This window comes from Gopherus evgoodei, chromosome 13 (assembly GCF_007399415.2).
Source record: "Gopherus evgoodei ecotype Sinaloan lineage chromosome 13, rGopEvg1_v1.p, whole genome shotgun sequence".
Lineage (NCBI taxonomy): Eukaryota > Metazoa > Chordata > Testudines > Testudinidae > Gopherus > Gopherus evgoodei.
This window is the reverse complement of record NC_044334.1, coordinates 29221708-29244441: the sequence shown is the minus strand read 5'-3', so window position 1 is coordinate 29244441 and position 22734 is coordinate 29221708. Positions and strand designations below refer to the sequence as shown.

Here is a 22734-nt window from a genome sequence, read left to right as displayed (position 1 = left end):
GGTGCAGGAGGGAATGTAAAGACCAGCTGGCTGTTACTGCCATTCCCTTTGGGCCCCCAGGATCTGGGAATGCCCTCAGGGCAGGGCTGCTATGGGAACGGCAGCAGGATGGGGTAGCCCAAGCATAAGCTGTACTTGCCTCATGCCCCCAGCTCAGCACATGACTCTTAGTGAATCACTGATATCCCCAGACCTCCGCTTCCTCTTCTGACACTGTGACCTCACTGCATTAATTAGTGTTTTTAAACACACCGAACACCTGATGAGCTACTAAAGTGCTATAATTACCCAGTTAGCCAAGGCATGCACCTGCCCCCTCCCCTCCCCCTGCCTTCTATTGGTAGAATCAGAGCTCCCCAGCTGTGTGTCATGATCCCTGTTTTACTAACAGCTGCTGGAGATTCTCCTTTAGCTCACACAGAAGGGCTAGAAGGAGCAGAGTTCTATACCGGGCTGTAGTTCTGTGATTTCAAATGGCCAGTGCAGCACAATGAAGTCCGGGCTCAGCCCCCCCACATCCATTCCCTGTACAGTACAGCGTGCTCCGCCCCGCAACCCCCAGGCACTGGCATCTCCCTAGCCCCGCCCCTCCCCGAGTCTCTCAGAACTACACGCCCCAGAATGCCGCGGGCGAGGCGGGGTTCTGGCCACGGGGCGGGGAGGGCAAGGAATTGAAACGAGCCAATGGAGAAGCAGGGTGAGCCGGACTGGGCGGTCCGCGCCTGGTGACTGGTGGGAGTGGGTGAGTGGGCGGGGCTATCAGACGGGGGTTGCGGGCTGGCGCCGGGGGCGCCGCTCAGTCCCAGCTGAGGCAGGAGGGGAGCGGAGCTGGGACGTGGCCGGGGCTCGTGGCCTGGTCGAAGCAACGTTACGTGAGGTGCGCGGGGCAGCGCTCCGGATTAGAGGGGAGGCAGGCGCTGGCTAATCCGGATCGAGGGTTTGGAGGGGCAGCGGCCAGTGTGGGTTAAAGGACGGGCCATTCCTAGTGGAGGCGGGGGGCGGTGCTCTCTGATCCGGTAAAGGAATTAGTGGATCTGGCTAATCCCAGGGTGGGAGGTCGAGTGGTCTCTAATCTGGATTGTACAGTTGGGGAGGATGCCAAATCTGTCTTGGGCTGCTGTGCGCTAATCCAGGTGAAAGAGGGGAGGGAAAGACGCTGACCAACCCTTTCCCCCAACCCAAACAAACCCCAAAGTTGGGAAAGTCTCATTTAAACCAAGCCCTGGCTCCTTGGGGCAAACTATTCCAGAGCTGTGCCCTGGGGCTTTTTCCTTCCCTTCCTTCAAGCGTCCGGTAGTGCCTACTATCCGAGGTGAGCGACTCATCTGATCTGGGTTGGCAGTTCCTACTTCCTTTAGTCCATTTGGGGGGCTGAACCTAGCGCCAATGTGCATTAGGGAAATCTAGGACCCCGGCCAGTGCCAGCCTAGGACCTGGTAGGAGTGGGGGTGTAGGCTGTAGCCCTTTCACACAGGGCTAGTTTATCTGGACCTGAGACAAGCCATGCCTGAAAGTGGCTAATGGCTATTTGGTGGTTTATGTGAAATGAGCTCGGCCAAATCCCCACCTCACAGCTGGGACTAGCTGGTGACCTGAGTTGGCTCGGCGGAGAGGCCATGGATGGGATGGGATGGGATGAGCTCCCTGTCGTCCCAGAGCAGAGTCCTCCACTTCGTCTAGTAGCCTGATGACTTTCACCAGCACTAAACTCTGAGGGCAACAACTACAATGGGCTGGCGGAATTGGCCGGTACTAAAAGGGTGGGTATGCTCGGACCAGCCAATCCACAATAATAAACGGGGGGTGACTGATGTGATTCTTTATGCCCAAATAGTGTACCTCTCTGAGGTGGAATGGCTCTTATTTTGGTTTTAATAAGATCAAACTGCATTTGGGGAATCTCTCTCTTCCTGATCAAAAAGTGGGTGGGTGTGTGGGGAGATGTGGGTGGATGATGTCTCTGGATAAACAAACTAGGGAGGGAGTGAGGTTAAGGGATGCTGGCAGATCTGGAGGCATGAACATGGAGTGCAGTGCTGGAGAAGTAGTCAGAAGCCTTGTGTGAGTGGGATGGGTGCATTTAGCTCAGGTTCTGCCTCTGGCAGAGCATAGCATGTGGGTGATGAACTTGAAGTAGGCTGTGGTTCACTTTCAGAGTGACTCTGTTTCCAGCACTGGGATTAGCAGCCAGTGAAACAGCTGTAGGTTGATCCCATTTGCCTTTCAGTAGAGGTTTAATTAATCCAGGAATCTCTTTGCAGGCATGTCAGCAAAGCTGCAATCTGTTCCTTTGCAGAATTCCTTCTGTGAGCTGGCCGTCCCAGTACAGCACGGGGCCTGACCCCAGCCCTACGGCCCGCTCCCATCCGCTCACTTCCACGCAGTATCCAGCCCTGAGAGCGGCCCAGAACAGTGCAGTGACTGAGACCAGGCCTACCTCCCTGCATTCGGAGTGAAGGGAGGCAAGCATGTCTGAAGAGAACCTTCTGAGCATGGATGAGGGAGCCCTCCGGAAACTGGTGAGTCCCTCCTGAGGTGCAGTCCTGTGGGAATGTGTGTGTGTATCCTGACCTTGGTGGTGTCCTCTCCGCAGAGTGCTCAGACCTTCCCTGCTGAAAGAAAAGAGAAACCACTGCCAAGTTCACCTTTCTGCTGGAGCCTTTCCCCAGGCAACGTGGCACTGGAAGCTGTAGCCTGTGGTGGTTGGCTGAGTGCTGGGGCTCTCTGGGTGCCTGGGAGTATGTGTCAGGTGTTCAGCTGTAATCGGAATGGGACAAAGAAATGGAAACAATTCCTGTAATCTCCAGGCAAAACCTGGGGAGGACATATGGACAGCCTGCTGCTGCCAGAGGAAGGCCCTGCCCACTGTGGTTGTGGCTCTGTTTCTGTTTACACTGTAACTGTTGCTGGCTGGGGGGACTCAGGTACAGCCCTGCCGTGCTTTGGTCTTGCAGTGTAAATGGGATGTTTGTGCACCTAGGCTCTGGCACGGTTTGGGATCTGGTTGAGACCAGTTCTCTCCCATGGTGGAGGCAGCGCAATGCTGTGGCTGTTAGGCCCTGTCTACACTTCCTTTGAAACTGGTTTCCTAGCTGCTGGCTTGCTCGGTGCCTGATGGTGCTGCTGTGCTCTATGGGCATGCACTCGGGTGAGCATGGCTGGCGCAGCTGGAGGGGCTGGGAGGCTGCTTGTTTGTAACTCAGGAGGTAAAACATCTCTGCCTGCTCCCCAGAGACCCTCTGGGCCTGGGAATGGCGTGAACGTGGCTGAAGCTGAGCAGTGCTAGTTTGTACTCAGGCCTGAGCATAACAGAAGGGTGAGTGGTCCTGGCCCACTGCTGTGTGGGGTGGGGGCAATGAGACGGGGCAAGTCTAGTGGAGTGGCCTGGGCTGGCCAGGTCCCTGAGCCTGGGGATGCTCCATACTGTGGGGCCTGAGCGAGCTGTGCCTGCGGGCCCTGTGTTTGGAGCCAGTCGCTGGCTGCAGGGCCTGTTGTCCATCACACCAGTGCCTGGAGATAACAGGGCGCTCCCAGGGGTCAGTCGCTATGTGAGTGCCTGCCCCGCACCCCTGGTTGCGTGCTGAGCTCTTGGCTAAGGGAGGCTCGGGTCCCTTCCCTGTCTGGGACTGCGAGTGCTCCCCACTGAGCCAGATGCATTGGGCTCCAGCCACTGCTCTCACGAGGGCTCTCTGCGGCTTTCCTCCCCATGGGGCTGAGTGAGGTGGGGAGCACCGAAGCGTGTTGGCCCAAATCTTCTGAGGTGGCTGCTGCTGCTGCTTGATCCCATGAGGGGCACAGAGACCCTGGGGGATCAGCTCCCGCCCCTGCTGAGCCCGCCCAACCACTGCCTGATGATGGGGCACATCCATAGGCAGAGAGGGCGATGGGTGCCCAGTGAGCAGCAGGGTTAGTGCTCGCTCTCTGATGAAGCAGGGCTCTGCCTTGCCCTAAGTGATGGCCCCGTGGGGGCCTGACCCCCTTGTTCTGGCACTGGAAGGGGAGAGGGGGTGCCACTCCCCAGCTCTGTGCCTAGCACAGTAGGGCTCTGTCATAGCTCTGGCAAGCTCACTGTTCTGTTGCTGCTGACCGTACCCCTGGCCTTGGCGTGCATCAGTTCCTTCCGCACGCTGTCCTAGACGCACTCTGCCCTTGCCCCATCGCCTTGCCCTGCTCAGCTGAGCCTGGGCTCTGGGCTCCTGCTGCCAGGGATAGGTGTTCATGCTGTTGCTTGTCACCTGCCTTGTGCTTGTCTGGCTCAGGTCTCTATCTCCTGCCCGCTCAGGTGGCCCTTCCCTGCACCTGACACCTGCTCTCTGCTGCTAGAATCCAGTCACAGCAGGAAGTGCTCTGACCCCTCTCTGCAGGGCCTCTGCCCTGGAGCAGCCAGCGCTCCCCATCTGCTCCAGCTCCCTCCCTGGCGTGCGTCGTGTTGCTTAGTGTGCCTGTGGAAGGGACCCCACGGGCTGGGGCAGAAACCTGCCATCCCCCTCCTTTCGGCACCCACTTGCTGTGCCCAGCAGCAGGCCGCTCCAGGACCACTGGCTCCTTCGGCAGCAGCACGTCCTCCTCTGCCCTGGTTCTCACCCGGCCTGCTGGACAGACTCTGGGTCCTGGGGCAAGGCATCTGCAGTCCCCCCGCAGTAATAACCCCCACCCTAGGCCCCCTCCCTGCTCAGGGTGTCCTGCCTGCTGGAGTGGTCAGAGAGCTCCCAACCCCAGGATGAGGAAGTCGGGGGAGACTCCTGAGTGGGTGCCAGCCAGCGGTCTGCTCCGGGGTACACTGCTGGGGCTGAGGTCAGGCAGGCGGGGCTGCAGCCTGTGTGGCTGGGCTGTGCTATCCGCAGCAGGGAGGCTAGATTTCCCCCCTACTCCCCACCAAGGCACCCTCCAGTGAGCAACCCTGGCCACATACCCCCCTCCCCGCCCCGCAGAGCAGCTCAGCGGGGGGTTAACAGGCCACCAATTGGCCACGGGCCCCATCACCCAGTGTGACACACTGGGGCTGTCGTGGGGTCGAAGGCCTGCGGCTAGGGCCCTGGGTTCTGGGGGAGGCCCCAAAGGCCCCATGCTGCCCTCTCTGCTGTGGGGCCAGGCACAGCTGGACTGCTAACCACCCCCTCCCCCATCTCAGCTGCTGGCCCCTAGCAGGAAGGTTTGGCTCTCGCGCTCCAAAGGCCAAACTGCTGGTGGCCGAGGTGCCGTGTCAGTAATCCTTGGAAATGGTTAACGGCAGGAAGCTGAGTCAGCCTGGGAGGAACATCCCGTCTCAGCAGGCAGCGAGGACTGGAGACCTGGCACCCTCTGGGGCTCGAGGGGCCGGTGTTTGGCCTGTCCATCCTGGCCGTGTCTGGGAGCCAGCCCTTGGGAGTGCGCTCTGGGTGGAAGTGTGGGGGCTGACCCCCTCCCTCCTGGTTCGGCGGGGGAGAGTGGACTGATTCTCCCCTTCCCCCCCCATGCTTGGCAGCGGGGAGTGGACTGACCCCCCTCCCCCCCACGGGCTTGGCGGGGGAGAATGGACTGACTTCCCCCCCCCCCCCCGGCTTGGCGTAGGGAGAGGGCAGCGAGAGCAGCAGTATGTGGAGCTGCAGAGAAGAAGGCTGTCGCCCCCATGGCGGGGAGCTGATGTGAAGGGATGGAGGAAGCTGGCACTAGATCAGCAGAGGGGGAGGCACTGGCCAGCAGATAGAGCAGCCAGCTGGAGTGAGAGATCCCGCAGGGAGCCCCGGGTGTGGCTGGAGGGTGAGACTGATCCTCTCAGTGTGGTGAGCTGGCGGGGGCTCAGTAGTCCAGGCTGGAGGAGATGGGCCTCGGTGGAGGGGGAGCAGGTGCTGTGGTATACTGAGCAGTGTGGCCGAGGCGGAGGTGTGGGTGCAGAAGGTGAGCCTGGGTGCAGAAGGTGAGCCAGGCTGCAGGACGAGGCCAGTGTTGCAGCCTGCGCTGAGAGGGGGAGGGGGACATGGGCACGGGGGCGCAGCCTGGGCTGGGGGGAGAAGGGGGCGGGGGCACAGCCTGGGCTGTGTGACACTCCACTGAAGCAGAGTCTTGGTGGAGGGAGCAGCCCTGAGCGAGCTGGGGCACCCGGTTTGCTAGGTAGGAGCGGGGCTGTGCTGGGAAGGCACTGGACGCTCACATGGCTGTCGGGAGAGCAGCAGGCCTGCCCCGTGCCAGGAGAGCGATAGCAGTCAGACACTCATCACGGGCTCCATGGAGGAGGGTGCTTTCCGGGTGATGCCCGGAGGAAGGGAGCTCTGCAGGGGAGGGCGTTGAGTCAGGGCAGTGGCAGCTATTGGAGGGTTACTGGGGAGGGCAGCAGTGTGGGGAGGTGGCAGGGCATGAGAGAGACCCGCATATGAGGCCTGGCTTGCTTGGGAGCCCCTTGCCCTGTGTGGGGCCCCGCTGTGGGGCAGGCGCACCCCAGCGACAGCAGCTGGTGCTGGATGGCTGTTTGGAGGCCTTATCTTGTCTCCAGCACAGTCCCGTGACCGTCCCCTCCCCAGTGCCTGACTGCCCCCTCGGGGGCCCATGGCCCTCACTGAGCTCTTCTTTGGGTTGCTTGTTGACGGGTCTCCAGGTGCGTCTGTCCTGGCGCCTGGTTCTTGTGGCCAAGGTCCTGGAGTCTCATGTGGACTCTGCGGTCTGGCTGAGTGGAGAGCGTCTGCCCTGCTAGGGCCCAGTGCTGGGCTGTCACTCGGGCCCTGCCCTTCTGTGTGCTTGGAGGATGCACAGAAGAGCCGGGGCACCCAGCTCGATCTGTTCTGAGTGCGCGGAGCTGCGGAGCCCTCGCCGAGGCCACAGCAGAGAGGGGCTTTATTTCTGTTGCCTGGGGTAGACCACAGGTGCCCTAGCTGTGCCAGAAACCCCTCTGTGCCTTAGTTTCCCCTTGAATTCTCCTCATACCCTGGAGAGCCAGGGGCTTGACTCAGTCAGTGATGGAGCAGCTGGAGGGTGTGCTCGGAGGCGGAGAAGCATGGCTGGGATCCAGCGATGGCTGTCCTCTCTGCCCCTCCAGAGGCTACTTGGCCCAGCTGCTCCCCCCACAATGCGGATTGTCACCTGTGCTCTTGTCTGGCCTGGTGGTGGCTGCTGTGCATGCAGGATGGGGCATGTAGGCTGGGCCCAGGCGTTGTGGTGAATGCGTTTCTCTGATGCATGTCACTCTCACCCTGTCTCCCCTGTGGGGCTGGAGAGGGCTATCCCCATCCCTGGCTGTGTGGGGAAGCCCCCTGCCCAGGGGCTGTCCCTAGCCCTGTGCTCTGCCTTGGGCGGCTGGGAGAGGCTCCTTCAGAGCTGGCATGGGAGGAGGGATTTTTCTGCTGGCTTTTGGCTCTGCCGTGCTGGAAGAGGAATAGCCCATATAAGGAGAAACTGCCTGCCTCTCCCTGCACTTCCTCCCCCTCTCCACGCCCAGACGCCTCTGCTCCCCTCTGCTTCCCCCTTCCCAGCCCTAGCTCCCTTTAAACCAATGGGTTCTTGCTCCCTCCTGCCCTTTCTGCTTTCCTCCCCATGCTTTCCTGAGGGGTTTGCCAGGGGGTGGGGGGCTGGCCAGTTCTTAGGGGGCACCGTGTGGGTGGGGAGGTTAATGATCTCTGCAGAGTCAGCTCCTGTCCTGTGCAGGCGCTGCCTGTCTCAAGGCTTACCGGGCTGGCTCGCTGGGAACCTTTCCGCCCCTGAACTGGGTGTGTGCCAGGCTCCCTGGTGCTGAGCTCTGCCCAGGGTGGCGCTGCCCTGGCCCAGCTGGCAGCTGATTGGCTGATTTGAATGTTCACACTGCTGCCTCCTCTTCTGAAAGGGAGCCGGGCAGGCTCCTGGGGCTGACTCAGCCCATGTGGCAATAAGGGAAGTGTGGCCAAGCCTGATCATGGGGGAGACAGAGCCCCCAGGTCCTGCGGCCTGCATGGGGTGGCACCAGCCCTGAGAGCTTGCCCTGGCAGCCCCAGCTGTCGGGATCTGGGTAGCCCCCTGGCAGGGCTACGGTGCGATCAGGGGGATTGTAAATGTGTCTGAGGAACATGGAGTAAAATTCTCCCAGAGAGAGGGGGAGACTTGCACCCCTGGCACACAAGGCCTGGGGCAGAGGCCCGTGCTGTCACATGGATACCGCCACCTCTCGGGCGCAGCCGGGTGCATCCATGGATTCCAGCTCAGCCTGTTAAGCTATGCTGAGCCCCCTCTGGACCCAGTTGACCCAAAGCTGGGGCATGCGCCCCCCTCCCGGCCTCTCCACATTCCAGTCTGGCTCATTAGAGAGGCAGAATGCAAATTCCCTCCCAGCTGGGGCCAGACGAAGGGGGGGCCGGGGCTGGAGGGGTGCAGGTGCAGGGTCCACCTGTTTCTTCACTGATGCCACCCCCCTGCCCACTTTGGATCCTCGCTTTACCTTCCCTCAAGCCCTCTCCCAACCCTGGCTCTTGCTTTCCCACTGATCCCCCTCCCCCACCCACCTGCAGTCCTTCCTTTGAACTGTTGTGCAGTGTTATGTGCTGTTAAACAGCTGCCATGACCCACCCTAGAGATGGCTGCCTGGGGCTGGAGTGTATGTTCCTAGAAACAGGTGATCCGGAGCGCCTTTAGAGGTGCAGGCCATGAGAGAAGTGCACCCGACTACTGTCTGTAGCTCTGTCTGCTCAGTCAGTCCGTCCATGTGCCCAGTGTCTGGCTCCTTGGTGCCCCTCTCTCCATTCTGTGCTGGCTCCCTCCAGTCCTTTGCCTGCTCCCAAAGCCGTGTGGGTTTGGAGGTAATTATAGCTTCCTAGCTGCAGCTGCCTATAAATGGGACAGCGTGCCCCGTCCCAGTGCTGGGGAGAGGCCTGTGAATGGCAGGGGGCTCTGGCACTGCCAGGGAAGCCGCCCACCCGTGACTTACAATGCAGCCTTGTAAACAGGGCTCCAGCATGTTTCGCTAGGCAGGCGTTAGCTCGTAACCGTTAATTTATTGCCTGGCGGGGGTGTGTGTGCACAAGGGCCTCTGGCACGACCCGAGCTGAGCGGGGTGGGATGTTCAGTCCTTTCCCTGCCGATCGGCTCAGGCTGTGGTTTCCAGTACATTTGTTTCCCCTGTGCTGCTGGCCGCAGAGCATCTAGGGCTGTTTGTTTTCCCTGCCTTGGGCTCGGTGCTGACGTGGGTTAGAGATGTGATGCTTCTCCTGCTCTGTTGTAATCTCTCCTCCGCAGAGGGAATGCTGTCCAGGGAATCAAGCGCAGAGCAGTGCCCCCTAGAGCCAGCACAGAGCTGGAGACCCTGGTTGGCTTCTCTCCCTTTCTCCACCTCTCCCCCACCCCGGCTGACTGGGAGCGAGAGGGCTCCAGAGGCCCCATAATGGAAGAGAAGCCTGGTCTCTGGCTGGGCTGCTCCCTCAAGAAACATTAGTCTGAGGGGTGCAGCTGCGACTGGGGAACTGCCAGCTGTGGGGCCAGAGAACTGCCAGCGCTGGGCTAGCATGATGCGTGCCGTTCTCCCTGGCTGGCTGGGGTCCTGGCCCACGCGCTGGGCCGAACATGATGCCTGCCATTCCCCCTGGCTGGCTGGGGTCCTGGCCCGCGTGCTGGGTGAGCATGTTGTGCCTTGGGCAAGCATGATGCGTGCCGTTCTCCCTGGCTGGCCGGGGTCCTTGCTCGCGCTCTGGGCGAGCGTGATGCATGCCGTTCTCCCGGCTGGCTGGGGTCCTGGCCTGCGCTCTGGACGAGTGTGATGCATGCTGTTCTCCTGACTGGCCGGGGTCCTGGCCTGCACGCTGGACGAGCGTGATGCATGCCGTTCTCCCGGTTGGCCGGGGTCCTGGCCCACACGCTGGGCAAGCGTGATGCGTGCTGTTCTCCCGGTTGGCCGGGGTCCTGGCCCACACGCTGGACGAGGATGCCATGTGGGCAGTGGTGTTGGCTGCAGGCCGTGTCTCAGCAGGGAAAGGGGCGCAGGAGCTCCTGACCCTTGGCTCTGGGAGCGTGTGTGCCAGCCATGTTGATTCAGGCGGTCCTGCTCCTAGCAGGCCAGTGCGACCTGCCCTCTACCCTTCCTGCATGCCTGGGGACCGGGTGTGCTGCAGAGGGACATGGGGCGGCCAGGAAACAGAGCTGACAACAAAGGTAAATGTGACCCATTGTCCAGGAAATGGGGCCGGGGCCAAGCGCTGTCAGCAGGATGGGGGAGGGAGAGAGGCACGCTGCGAGGGGCAGGCCGGGGGAGGGGTTCCCTCCTTCCTGCTCCAATGAGGAGTTGCAGTGCCAAAAGGTGGGGACGAGGGGCACCTGCTGTCTGCACCATGAGGAGGAAGGCTCCAAACCCCCCCATGTCCCCTCCCACTCTGCCCCCCCTCCCTGCGCTGCTGTGCAGTGATACCGGTTCCCTTCGGAGAGCTGCCTTGCTGGGGGATGGGCAGGCCTGTACCCGCATCCAGTGGGACAGGGTGGGAGGGGGCCATGGGGCTCGCTCAGCAGCTGGTCCCAGCCTGGGGGTCTCATTGGGACCAGCTGGAAAGTCCGCAGGGCTGACGGCTCATCTGAGCCAACTGCCCCAACACAGTGGGGTGCTGGGCCTGTCGTCCACGGCTAGCCGGCAATGCCCCTGCCTTGCCTTGGGGAGAGTCCATCTGATTTCCTCAGGTCTCCCCTCACCCCACCCCCGGATTTCCTTTCTGGGAAGCAGCATCCTGCAGCTGAGCCCTTCAATGGGGCTGCGGCTCTTCCGGCTGGGGGGGTGGGTTTGCTGCCTCGGGGTGGGTGTCTCGGAGCTGCGTCCACACCAGGCTTCCCCAGCAGTGACACTGCAGACAGGGCCCTGGGCAGTGACCGCCCCCACGCCACAAGCAGGTCTGCACACCACAGTGACTGGGCTGGTGGCCCATCTGCACTGGCTGGAGTAGTGGTAGGAGCCTTGAGTTTGGTGTGGACGCGCCCCCTCTTCCTGCACCGGAGGCTTGGGGGCTGGAGTGCTGCGTGGCACCTGGTAAGGCCGAGTGCTGACTGGGGGGACCTTGAGGCAGCGTTTGGAGAGGGCTGGTCAGGCAGACACCAGGCTGGTTCGGCTCAGCGACCGGGGCCTTTCCAGAGGCTGCAGGTGGAGGCTGCTTTGGTGGATGGGAGGGGGAGGGGTTGGACCTGTTGGGGGGTGTCCCCCCACACTCACTCTGCATGGCAAATGCAGGGGGTTCCACCTCTCCTGCCCTCCCCCAGAATGTCCTTGCTGATTCTGCACAGGGAAGCCCCTGCCTAGGCTTTGGAGTCCCCCGCATGTCTGAGCTCTGAACGAGCTACCCGCTGTCTTGGCCAGCTCCGTTCTGCGTGTCCAGCCTGCCTGGCCCTCCTTTCCTCTGCACAAGGGGCAGGGCTGCACTCTCTGTCCCTAGGGGGCCTGGCTGGGCTCTGGCTCGGGGGGCAGCCATGGGCTTGTGACAGCCCCACATGCCCTGTTGTTAGCAGCCCCGGTGAGGAGAGCCCAGGACTCGCTGGGTGAGTATCTGCTGCTGGGCGTCAGCCAGGGAGCAGCCAGAGCCAAGCGGCTGCCCCTGTCTAGGTTCCCTTTATGCTCTCACGGGTGCTGCTGGCAGCGTCCCCCCCCCCAGGGCTCCAGGTACGCTGCTGCCACGGGTGACCTGCCCCGCCCCGCCCCACTGAAGCAGGTGGTTGAAGGAGTTGGTCTGTGTGCTAATTGCTCCTGCTGCTGGGGGCAGCTGACCCTGCAGGCTGGCAGCTGAGGGGGGAAGCACCCAAGCCCGCCCCTGTGGGCAGTGGTTCCTGGGGGGCAGCATGTGCCCAGCTCTCAGCCCTGGGGTGGAATAGCTACTGTTTGCGTGTTTGCCAAGCCAGCCGTTGCTAGGCCTAGCACTGTTCTGACTCTGAATGGCCATGGGGCTGGCCCAGGCTTCCCCAGGAGGAAGCCCAGAGCCAGGGCACCTGCTTCCCACCCCACAAGCTATTGGTCCTGCAGAAGCTCCAGAGAGGAGCCTGGGGGGCCCAGTGTGGTGCGCTCACCCTGCAGAGCAGGCAACAGCACTAGGCAGGACTGGGCCATGGAAGGGCAGAGGGAGGTGCTGTCCCAGGCTGAGTATGCTGGTGCCCCAGGTGGGGAGAGGCATTGCGGGGAGCAGAACGGCCTGCCCTGGCTGTGGGGTGTCACGAGGGGGAGCTGTGGCTTGGCCTTGGTCTGCTGACGATTGCCGTATGCCCATTACGGGTTCACCTTGGGGCAGGGCATGCCTGGGTCTGCCAAGGGGAGGGCAGGCGGCCCCCTGGCCCAGGATGCTGTGCAGTACGCCATAGCCTCTCCTGAGGTGAAGAGTCCAGCTCAGCATTGCTGGGCGAGGACAGGCGGGAGCACCAATCCCTGGCTGGGCTGGGCAGGGCGTGAGGAGCTCAGAGCTTGTGCCCCCATCCTGGCAGGGGGAAGGGCTCTAGGCCCTATGCTGAGCTCAGCTTCCTCCCCAGAGCTCCTTGAGCTCCTGTCCTCTGGGAGCCTGACTCCCGCATCCCTCAGGGCCTCTGGTGACTGCCCCAGTGGCAGCCCAGGGCTGAGGTCTCTCATTGCCCCCGGCCTGCATATGGAGTATGGGTGGCTTTGAACCAAAAGGGACATTGGGACAGCTGGCCTGGCAGTGCCATGGGGAAGCGTGGGCAGTGGTGGAATCCTGGCTCTGTGGGATTGCTGAGTGCAGGCAGGAGCACTTGGCTTCGGGGCCAGGATGATGGGGAAAAGGGAGAGTCCGCAGGGGAGAGTGGGGCAAGGTACCTTCCTTGGCGGGCTGCATGGGGGTTGGGGGCATTGGGTTGTGAATCTAAGAGACCCCAGTGGAGCTGACTCATGGGAGGCGTGAGCCCTCACAGCCTGCCTGCCTGCAGATTGAAAGGGTATCGCTGCCAGGCAGGGTTTCCTGTCTGTGGCTGGGTGGAGTGGGTGTCTCCATGTGGTGTCTCCTGCCTGCTCCGTGTGCCAGCGCAGTGCGTGGCACTGCATAACTGACCTAGGGCTGTGGGGGGAATGTGTGCGGTGCTGCTTCCTGGGGATAGCAGCCACCGGCCTGGCTAGTCAGTGTGGAGTCCCCCTCCACCCCCCCCTTTACTGGAGCAGCTGCTGAGAAGGGGTGGGAGGAGGCCCGGAATGGAAAGGGTAATTTCCGCATTAGCTGCCCCTCCCTCGCACACCCGTCCAAGGGGAGCAGCGAGAGGCCCTGTCTCTTCCCAGCTGTTCTCCCTGCGCCTCTCTCCAGAACTGACTCGCTTTCCTTGCCAGGGTCCACAGAGTGTGAAGCTGCTTCCCTGCCCCAGGGGCCAGAGGCAGGGCCTGATCCTGGCTTGCAGCCCCCCATGGTAGAGCCCTGCCTGGGGCTGTGTGGAAGAGAGCCAGCTGGCCCCTGGCTGGCAGCCCCCCTGCTATGGGGACTGCTCTCAGCTGTGGTGAAGAGGCACCAGTTGCTGCAGAGTGTGAGAACCAGCTGCAGTGTGGCTGATACCAACTGCGCTGATGGGCAGCGTGTAAGAGGGAGGGGTCCCCACTCAGAGCCAGACGGGACCATGCTCGTGGCTCCAGAAAGGAGCTGCTATGCTTGCACTCTTCGGAGTATTGGGCAGCCCAGTGTGAGCCCTGTGCCACTCAGCGCCCTGCTGTCTTTGACGGCCCTGTCTCAGAGTGGGGTCCCACCGGCACGTCCCCGGGGCTCAGATGCTCTCCCAAGAGGTGCCTTGTAGCCTGCAAAATGCTACCTCCTGCCCTGGCGTACGTGGCAACCTGTGAGTGAAGGGAAGAGGGATGCCCAGGACTCTGCCACCTGGTCCCACCAGAGGCCCCGTGGCTGGTACCAGCCAATCTCCCCTCCCTGTCACACCAGTTAATCTCTGCTCGGTATCCCTTCCATCCTGTCTTTTCCTCCCCCTGCTCTCCTGTCTGACCCCACCCCCATCAGACCGTGGGGATGAGCTGGGAGCTCCGGGGAGGTGAATCCCTCCTATTCTCTGGGGATCCAGGGGCAAGGTGTCTGGCAGGCCAGCACACCCCACGCAGCATGGCGCAGAGCATTGGTGACCCGCGCTTGCCCTCTTACCGGGCGCTATGGGCTCTGGATAGCTGTGGGCCGTTTGTGCAGCGGTTCCGGGCCAGGTGTTTGGGATTCAGGCAAGGACTAACAGCTCCAAACTCATGCTTCAGCGTCTAAGAAGCAGAATGTGGGGCAGCTCTGAGCTACCCTGCTGGCTGGTCTCCCCACCCCCTGGTGTGCCTGCCAGCTCCCCAACCTGGTGCATCAGAGCCGCTCCCTAGGGACTCCACCATTGAGCACCCTAGTGGTGGGGAGGGGTGTCATGGAGTCCCTGGGCGATGCTCTGAAACTGCTCCCCACAAAGCCAGTCAGGACTCTGGAGAGCCTCCTTTCGCTTGGAGCAGACTGTCTCCAGGGCAAGAAGCTCACACGGCTTCACCTCCTGGGTCTGACCTTGGAGCATTCAGCATCCTCTGCCCCTCCGTGTGCTTCCCACAGCGAGTCCACCCCAGCGGGGTCCTGGGGAAACCAGAGGGTCCTGCACCTCCACTTCACAGTCAGACGTGACTCTCAGCCAGCCAGTCAAACAGAGGTTTATTAGATGACAGGAACATGGTCTAAAACAGAGCTTGTAGGTACAGAGAACGGGACCCCTCAGCTGGGTCCATTCTAGGGCACAGCGAACCAGACAATCCGTGTGCCCTCACTTCCCGTCCCCAGCCAGCTCTAAACTGAAACCCCCTCCAACCCCTCCTTTCTGGCCTTTGTCTCTTTCCCGGGCCAGGAGGTCACCTGATCTCTTTGTTCACCTTTAGCTACCCCCTTGCAGGGTGAAGGGCCCTGGCCGTTTGTTGCTAGGATACGAAGAGCCAGCACTTTATGCACACTGAAGACTTAAGAAATGCATAGGGGAAACTGAGGCACCCACCCAGTATTCAGAGGAAACATTAGGAACAGTCCCACTTCATCACAAGGGGCTCTGGGGCAGGCAGTGTTTATTCCACTGTGGGTGCCTGAGCTTCCAGAGGCACCAAAGGGCACCGGCTTCTTGCAGGAGGGTCCAGCTGGCCTGGCATCTCCCGGAATGACGCTTCATGTTGGCACAGTGAGCTCTGGCTGTGGAAACGGGGGAGCTGGTGGCTGACCCAACCCACACCATGCTTCATGGGCTCCCCCTTGTCGCATGTGGCTGGATCCGGCTTGCTGCTGAAATCTGGGCCCAACCTGCTGCTGCTTTGTCCAGGCTGGAAGTGGGAACCAGGGCTGGAGCTGCCAGGAGGGAAGTGGGGACTGTGGGGAGACTGGGGCCATTGCCCCCTGGACTGGCACCTGGGGGACTCACCCTCTGTTGAGTGGTTGCAGTGTGGGGCCAGGAATCTGGAGTGGGGCTTCCCCCCGGGGGGTTTATGGAGCGGTGTCCTTAGCTGGCTGTTGGGGGGCTGATGGGGAATGGGCCCAGGCTACAGATGGTTGGAGATGTTAATTCCACCCTAGCCCAGTTCCCCAAGAAACAGACAAAGGCTGGGGCTTCCGGGATGGGAGCTGCCTGCCCCTGGGGGTGGGGGGGAATGTGGGTTCACTTCCTGCACTGGGGGTCTTTCCCCTTGAGCCTGGTCAGTGGGCTGCAGGGTTGGTTTGGCTCCACGTGCTCGGGAAGGGGAGGCGGAAGCAGGAGCCCAGGCTGGGGCTGCCGGGGTGGGAGCTGCCTGCCCCTGGGGGTGGAGGGGAATGTGGGTTCACTTCCTGCACTGGGGGTCTTTCCCCTTGGGCCTGGTCAGTGGGCTGCAGGGTTGGTTTGGCTCCACGTGCTCAGGGGGAGGGAAGGCGGAAGCAGGAGCCCAGGCTGGGGCTGGCACCGCTGCTCCCACCCCTCAAAGGCTCCATCTCGAACAGCAGCTGGTTTGGGTCAAATCGTTTATTTTTAACAAATTCCATGAGAAGTAGCTGCTGGAGCCAGTGGCTCCTTCAGCACTCACGTGCTGCAGTCAGAGAGGCACTCCGGCTTGTGCAGGGCCCAGCTGGCTGTGCTCCTGCCCTTGCTTCCTGGGGTTTCCTGGGTCCCCACCCCTTGGGGCTGGGGGTCTCTGGGCTCTCCTCTCCCGCTAGGCCTGGGCCTGGCTTCCTGCACCTGGCCCAGCCGTGGGGTCCCTGGCTAGTCCCTGGAGATGAGTCCCTGTGCAGAGCAAGGCAGGAGCACTGCTGCAGCAACAGCAAGGGAGCCACCCTGGGCTCCTCGGCCAGGCCCAGGGCACTGCCCACGTGGAACCTACGGTGCCCTTCGTCCTGCATGGCTGGCGCTGCCCCTGGCAGCACTCTGCAGACCTGTCTGAGCAGCCTTCCCCTGAGCAGCAGCAGGGTGTCCCGTGTGGTGGGCTGGCTGAGAGGGTTGGGGGGAAACATGTCCTGTTTTGCCCAGGGTTTTGGAGGGTTGCTGGAGCTGAGGTCTCTGAGCTGGGCACTCTGCCCCCCAGAATGCTCTGTGCTGCTGGGAGCCTAGATTCTTCACAGCCACCCCCGGCAGCTCCAACCACTCCCGAATCTGCAGTGTTCCCTGTCCCACCTACTACCCAAGATGCTGCCCCTCCCCTCCCATGGGCCCACCTGCTGGACTGGCATGTGCCAGTGCTCACTGGTGCTGGGCTGGGCATTGCTGGGCAGGTCAGTTCGGTGCTGCAAACAGTGGCTGACCAGGCTCCTCTGGCTCATGGAGCAGGGGGCCCTGTTTGCTCCAGGCATGGGGGAGCTGTTTCTCCCCAGGGCTCTCCCTTGGGGTGCCCAGTTGCTGATGAGAACCTGTGCCCAGTGCTTGGTCACTGCACTGTGCCCCTTGCTCCCCCATTCTCTGGGCGGTCCAGTGTGGCTCCCCCGCCTTGGCTTTGTGTGTGTGTGTATGTGTGTGTGGGGGGAAATGGCTGGACATTGCTTCCAGCCAGAGCCCTCCCAAAGGAAGGGACGTGGGGATCAGCGCTTACTGCGAGATGGGACGTCAGGAAACGGGGCCTCCCATGCCCTGGCACACTGCCCTCGCCACTCTGGCGTCTCCCTCCAGCTGCTGCAGCACCCAGGATAGGGCCCCCCCGCAGGCAGTGAACCAGAGCAAACTCTCAGGATAGAGAAGGGAGGGGTATGGGGGGGCAGGGCTGCAGTGGTCAGAGTGAATTGTATTGTTGCATCGGGGTGCCTGTCCACCCCATCCCATCACCATCTCTGCAGGCTCCCTTTGCCCCAAGCAGACCCAGCCCTTGGGCCTGCCATTTTCTTTCCCCTCCAACCACCACCCTGTGCCCCCCGGACAGATCTGTGTCTCTGCAGAGGGGCCTGGCGTGTGCTGCCAGCTTCCTTCCTTCCTAGAGTATGCGGCATGATCTGAAGCTGGACAGTGTGGGCCCAAGTCTTGCCTCTGAGTTCTGCTCCCTGCCCAGGCTCTGCTAGCTGCAGTGTCGGGAAAAGCCCGTTGGCCTCCTCTTGCCCAGTCCCTGCTCTCTGTCCCTGTTGGCACGTGCATCTGTGAGGCTGCCTCTGAGAGCCCTGCCAGCCATGCCAGTGCCCCTGCTGCGTAGGCACCCTCTGCTTTGTGTGCTGGGGCCGGCGGGCTGTGTGCCAAGGGCACACGCTGCCTGGCGAGGAGAGGACAGTGCCCTGCAGTGTGTGCGGTGACGCTCCCATGCAGCTAGCGCAGTGGCACAAACAGCCCCTTTGTGCTGAGCGCAGGCGGGGGAGGGCGGCTGATGGGGCGCTCCGCAGGGGTGGCACTCACCGCAGCTCCCTTGGGAGAAGGGGCTGGATAAATAGCAGGCTCTATTCGTCCCGGGTGACCTCCCCGCTCTGCTCTGCTCCTCAGCTGGAGGCCACGCTGGACCTCGCTGAGCGGCGCCAGATCCGCTCGGCCATCCGGGAGCTGCGGCGCCAGGAGCTGGAGCGGGACGAGGAGGCTCTGGCATCCAAGCGCTTCCGCTCGGAGCGCGGCAGCCACCGGCAGGAGAACAAGGAGAACTGGCTACGGTGAGTGCAGGGCGGGGGCATGGGGTGTGCTGCCCACCCTGGCCCAATGGGTCTGGTTTATGGAGCAGAGTCTTTGCCCCTCCCAGCAGGGATGGCAGTGCTCTGGCAGGCAGGCCGGTGATCGCTGCACGCTGCTCCCTGGATGCCTGTTCCTCCTGCCTTAGGGCCCGTGTGGGCTGAGGCAGGCTGGGATGGCAGCCCCTGGAATGCCGACTTGCTCTGTGTCCCTGGTCCCACAGAGGAGAAGCTACAGCTCGGCTTAGGGGAAGTGCCCCTATCCTGGCATCATGCTGTCTTGGCCCCTCCCTGCCTGCACCCCCAGGAAGCTGAGCGTGCACTTGGATTTCTGGCATTGGGGGGCAGCCCTGTTCCCCAGCCTGCACCAGGTGGGGCACTTATCCCTTGCCAGCAGCCTCGTGCCCCTGGTCAGACTGTCTCTCTGCAGGTCTCAGCGGCTGGAGGAGGAGCAGCAGAAATCCCTGGCACTGCTCTCCGGGAAGCTTGACTCCATCACAGATGTGGAGGAGCTGACGGCTCTGGTGAGTTGCCCTCCAGGGCGTGGGCTGCTGGCTGCCCTCTGGGGGAGGGATTGACCCCGCTCTGGCTCCATTCCGGGAGCAAGGTCTGCGCTCTGCCCTAGGTGTGGGGTGGGAGGATCTGGTGCCAGCCAGGGTGCTTGCTGCCTTCCAGCTTGGCTCACGCCACTCCCTCTCCTTTCCTGTGATCAGAGCAGCCAAGGACAAGATGGAGAGCTAGGATTCCTGGGTTCTGTTGCCAGCTGTGCCCCTTACTTGCTGTGTGACCTTGGGCAGGCCATGTCCTTGACCCTCTCCGTGCCTCAGTTTCCCCTCAATAAAACAGGCCAGGGTGCGGATCCATTGCTGTACCCTTGCTACTGCTCGCACACTCTGGTTGGGGGTCCCCTGATCTCGTCAGCACCATCTCCCATCTGCTCGCTCTCCTCCGCTCACCCAGCTGCCGTGTCCCGTCACCTTCTGCTCCCATCAGCTACCCTGTCTGAGCAGTGCCGTCAGGCTGCTGGCAAGGCACAGAGAGATGGGCGGGCATAGAGCCCCTGGTGCCAGGAGCAGGGTGGGTACTTGCCGTAGTGCCAGTGGAGCAGTTGAGATTGGGACCTCTCACGACCTGGGTATGGCTGGGGCAGAGCCATATGTATGGCAGCGTGGGGCAGAGCCAGCTGTCGACTGGCACGCTCTAGGTTCTCCCTTTTGGGGCCTAGGGCTGAAGGAGCAGGGCAGTGGAGGGTGTCCCGCCAAGGGGACCTGAGTCTAGGGCTGCAGGTTTCTGGTGGATGGGCGGTGGGGAGGATGCAGGCGGCTTGGTCTCCCGCTGGCATGGGGGTGCGGGCGGGAGGAAGAGGCTGCCGGCTAGTTTGCCTGGTGTGTGACCTCCTCCCCAGCAGGTGCTGCACCTCCCACCCTTGCACCCAGTAGGCAGCATTCAGTGAGAGCGTCTGGAGCACTGTTCCCCCTGGGGTAGCGCCTGACCACCTAGCCATGGGGAAACTGAGGCAAGGTAGGGACTTGCCTTCCCCAGGTACCATGGGGAGTTTGTGGCAGAACTGTCACTAGAACCCAGGAGTCCTGGCTCCCAACCATCCATTGTAACCCCTGCTCTGTGCTCCCTCCCTTCCTGGCCCTGGCATGGCAGGGCAAGCCTGGTGCCCATGCACGGAGCAGCGGCAGAGGGTCGTCTGGGAGCCTGCACTGTGCCTGGCGGATCGTAGGCCGTGACAGGTTTCTGGCGGCTGCAGAACCGGCCTGGCTCATGTGGGAATGGGCTGCAGCCGAGCCTGGGTGGGCTGGACCTGGCGCTGGGGGCACTCCCTCCCCCATCGTGCCAGGAGCCTGGGGTGGCAGTGGAGCTGAGAGTCCATGTCGTGTCCCTTTCTGCCACAGCTGCGAGGAGCCGGCGAGTACGAGGAACGCAAGCTGATCCGGGCCGCCATCCGCAAGCTGCGGGCCAATGAGATTGAGGGTACGCCCCCCCTCCCCTGGCTCCTTGCGCAGGCCTAGCCTGGCACTGCCCCGGGCCAGCTACCTGTTAACCGGCTCCTTCCTCCCTCCCTTCCAGCTGCAGCCTCGGCAGGGAGAGCCCACAGCAGCTGGAAAGGGGAAAATGAGCCACTGGCCTCCAAGGGGAAGGAGAGCGCGGATGGGGGCAGCTCTGTGGTGAGTGGGGCAGGGGGGAGCTCGCCGGTGAGGTGTGGGGCTGGGGGGGCCCTGCAGGAACTGGGAGGCCTGGGGCAGAGGGTTAGTGTAGGGCTCTGCAGTGAGCCGGGGATGTGCCCACACCCACACGTGCTATCGCTGCACTTGGGGGCAGTCTCCCACCATGTGCCAAATATGCTGGGCATTGGGATGGCTCCATCGTGTCCCAGGCTTCCCCCCCATGCATCTCCGTGCCCTCTAGGGTGCCCACTGTCGCTGGGTGCCATTCCTCCCTCTTGTATCTCAGGGCACCCTGGGACCCCACAGCCCCATGGGTAATCACCACGGTCCCACCCTGCCATCCCTGAGCCCAGGGGAGTGGGTTTCCCACAGCTGCTCTGGGCAGTGACGTGGGCAGGGGATTTGTGCCAAGGGGACCTTGAGGCTTTCTTCCTGAAAGCAGGAGGGAGACAAGCCGAGCCTGAAGTCTCCTCTGTCTGGCCAGGGCTTGTGGGACGCTGCGGGATGGTGCCTGGGCCTGCGGGCATTAGCCTGAGAGCTGCCCCACACGCTCACTGTCTGTGTGACCCGAGCACTGCGGCTTGGGGGGGAGTTCTTTTCCCGCAGGATAAAGGCAGCAGGGGCAGGGCCAGCCTTGCCAAGTGGCCTGCCCATGTACCCTCCCCTGCCCAGCTACCCACCCCTCTACCCCTGTTGGCCCTGCCTTGCATACCTGGCCCCCCGCCAGCCCTCAGAGAGCCCTCGAGATCAGCCTCCTGGGGCTCTTCAGTTCCCGCCCCCTTGAGAGAAGGGCTGACTGGCTGGCTTGGGGAGTGGGAGCTTGCCTGAGCCCTTTTTCCGTCACCCTGGGGTCTTCCAGCCACTTCCTCCCTGGGCTGGATTTGAACCCATCCCCAGAGGAGCATGGCAAGCTGCTGTGGGCTTACTCCAGGCTCCTGAGGAGATATGTAAGGGGGTGGCCTGTACATCTCAGTCCTGTCGGGGGGGGGGGGCGCTGGCAGCTGGGCGGGCTGACCTGGCACTCACGCCCTTGTCTCCTGGGCACAGCTAGAGGACCTGGAGGAGCAGGAGCGCATCCGGGCTCAGATCCGGGAGCTACGCAGTGAGCAGAGGGGAGAGCCCCAGAAACCGGATGCCCAGGGTGAGTCCATGTAAATCCTGCCACCGGGGCTTGATTTCCATAGGCAAAGTCCTGCCCCGGAGCGCTGCATCCGTCCCGTCCCACACCGGGGCAGAGCCTGGGGGCCCAGAGGGGAGGGCACAGAGCCTTCTCCTCTGCTGGTCATGCAGGGGCAGTGGGATGGGGTGGGTGGGACCCTGCCATGCCCTGCCCAATGGGGTCGTGGCCTGTAGGGTCTGCCTGCTCTGTCCCTGGCAGGGAGCATCGGACTGGGGCAGCCGCCCCTTTCCCAGACCGCAGTGTGTGGTCAGGGCAGCACGCTGTTTGCTGCTGGTCCTGAACAGGGGTCTTGCCAAGCAGGGCCGGACCATGGCAGTTGGTGTGCGGCAGGGAGTGGTGAGAGAGGGTTTGCCCCAGTGGGGATCTCACTCGGGAGGGGCTGATGGGGCGGTTTAGCTGTGTGTGCGTGTGGGGGGGGACTCTAGGGTGACCTTCCCGCATAAAAAGCTGGTTCTTTCTCCTGCAGACCTGGCCTCGGGGACCCTGCTGCTCCTGGACCCGCTGCATCCCCCGCGCTGCTCCTCATCCTCGGAGCTGGAGCCGCAGCAGAGAGCCGAGCCCCCGGAGCGCAGCTCCCAGAGCCCGGAGCCCGGCCCAGGGGCAGAACAGCCCTGCGTGAGCCCGACCAGCCCCTGTGCACAGGAGGGAGATGACGAGGGGCTCAGCCAGCCAGAGGCAGGGGGCAGTGAGGGGCTCAGCCAGGGCGGGCCAGAGCAGCAAGAGGCACCTGCAACCACGGGCGACAGCTGCCCAGCGGAGGAGACTCACCAGAGGCTGCCCAGCAACGGGAGCCGGAGCAGCCAGGTAACGGGACAGCTGCCCCTCCTGGGGGGCGTGACGGGGGGTGCAGGAACGGGCTGTGGCTGCCCTGTCTGCTGGGCCGGCAGGTGGAGTGCGGTGCCCACGGGCTGTATGTGACAGGGCTGAGCCGGGCACTGCGAGTGCTGGCCGCTAGGACCCGCTTTCCAGGCCTGAAACAGGACATGAGCGAAATGAGTCTGAGGCTTAACACGTCCCCCTTTATCAGCGACACAGAACTACCCTGCGCCTTGTAAGGTCCCACCTCGCCTCCCCAGGGTCCCAGAGCGGCATGGCAGGGGGCTGCAGGTCAGGAGTGGGGCGCATCAGCGGGGCTGGCGCTAGGGTGACCAGGTGAGAGGGAGAAAATGTCAGGACACATCCGCGGGGGGGGGGGGTCCGCCAGTGGAGTGCAAAAAAAAAAAAAAAAAGGCAAGTGGTGCCGGCGGGGGCGGGGGAGAGCAGAGTGCTGCCGGTGGAACAGTGGGGGGCGGGGGGGGAGCCGAGTGCTGCTGGCGGAGCAGCGAGGGAGGGTGGCGGGGGGCAGAAGCAGAGCGCTGGCGGCGGAGCAGCGGGGGGGAGGAGCGGGGGCGAGTGCTGC

At 62.8% G+C, this 22734-nt stretch overlaps 1 protein-coding gene across 4 annotated transcripts in view; it reads left to right on the top strand.

The window, feature by feature from the left end:
- The first annotated feature begins 790 nt into the window (after positions 1-790).
- Positions 791-22734, top strand: part of SMTN (smoothelin) — a 52365-nt gene continuing 30421 nt past the window's right edge. For 3 of the 4 annotated variants that reach the window (XM_030582541.1, XM_030582537.1, XM_030582540.1), the window contains exons 1-8: positions 791-877; positions 2262-2519; positions 17803-17963; positions 18409-18502; positions 19883-19961; positions 20058-20155; positions 21203-21296; positions 21802-22139. In XM_030582541.1, the coding sequence (XP_030438401.1) occupies positions 2469-2519; positions 17803-17963; positions 18409-18502; positions 19883-19961; positions 20058-20155; positions 21203-21296; positions 21802-22139 (915 nt within the window). In that variant the 5' untranslated portion in view covers positions 791-877; positions 2262-2468. The remainder of the gene's footprint in view (positions 878-2261; positions 2520-17802; positions 17964-18408; positions 18503-19882; positions 19962-20057; positions 20156-21202; positions 21297-21801; positions 22140-22734) is intronic. The other variant, XM_030582539.1, reaches the window with a different exon arrangement.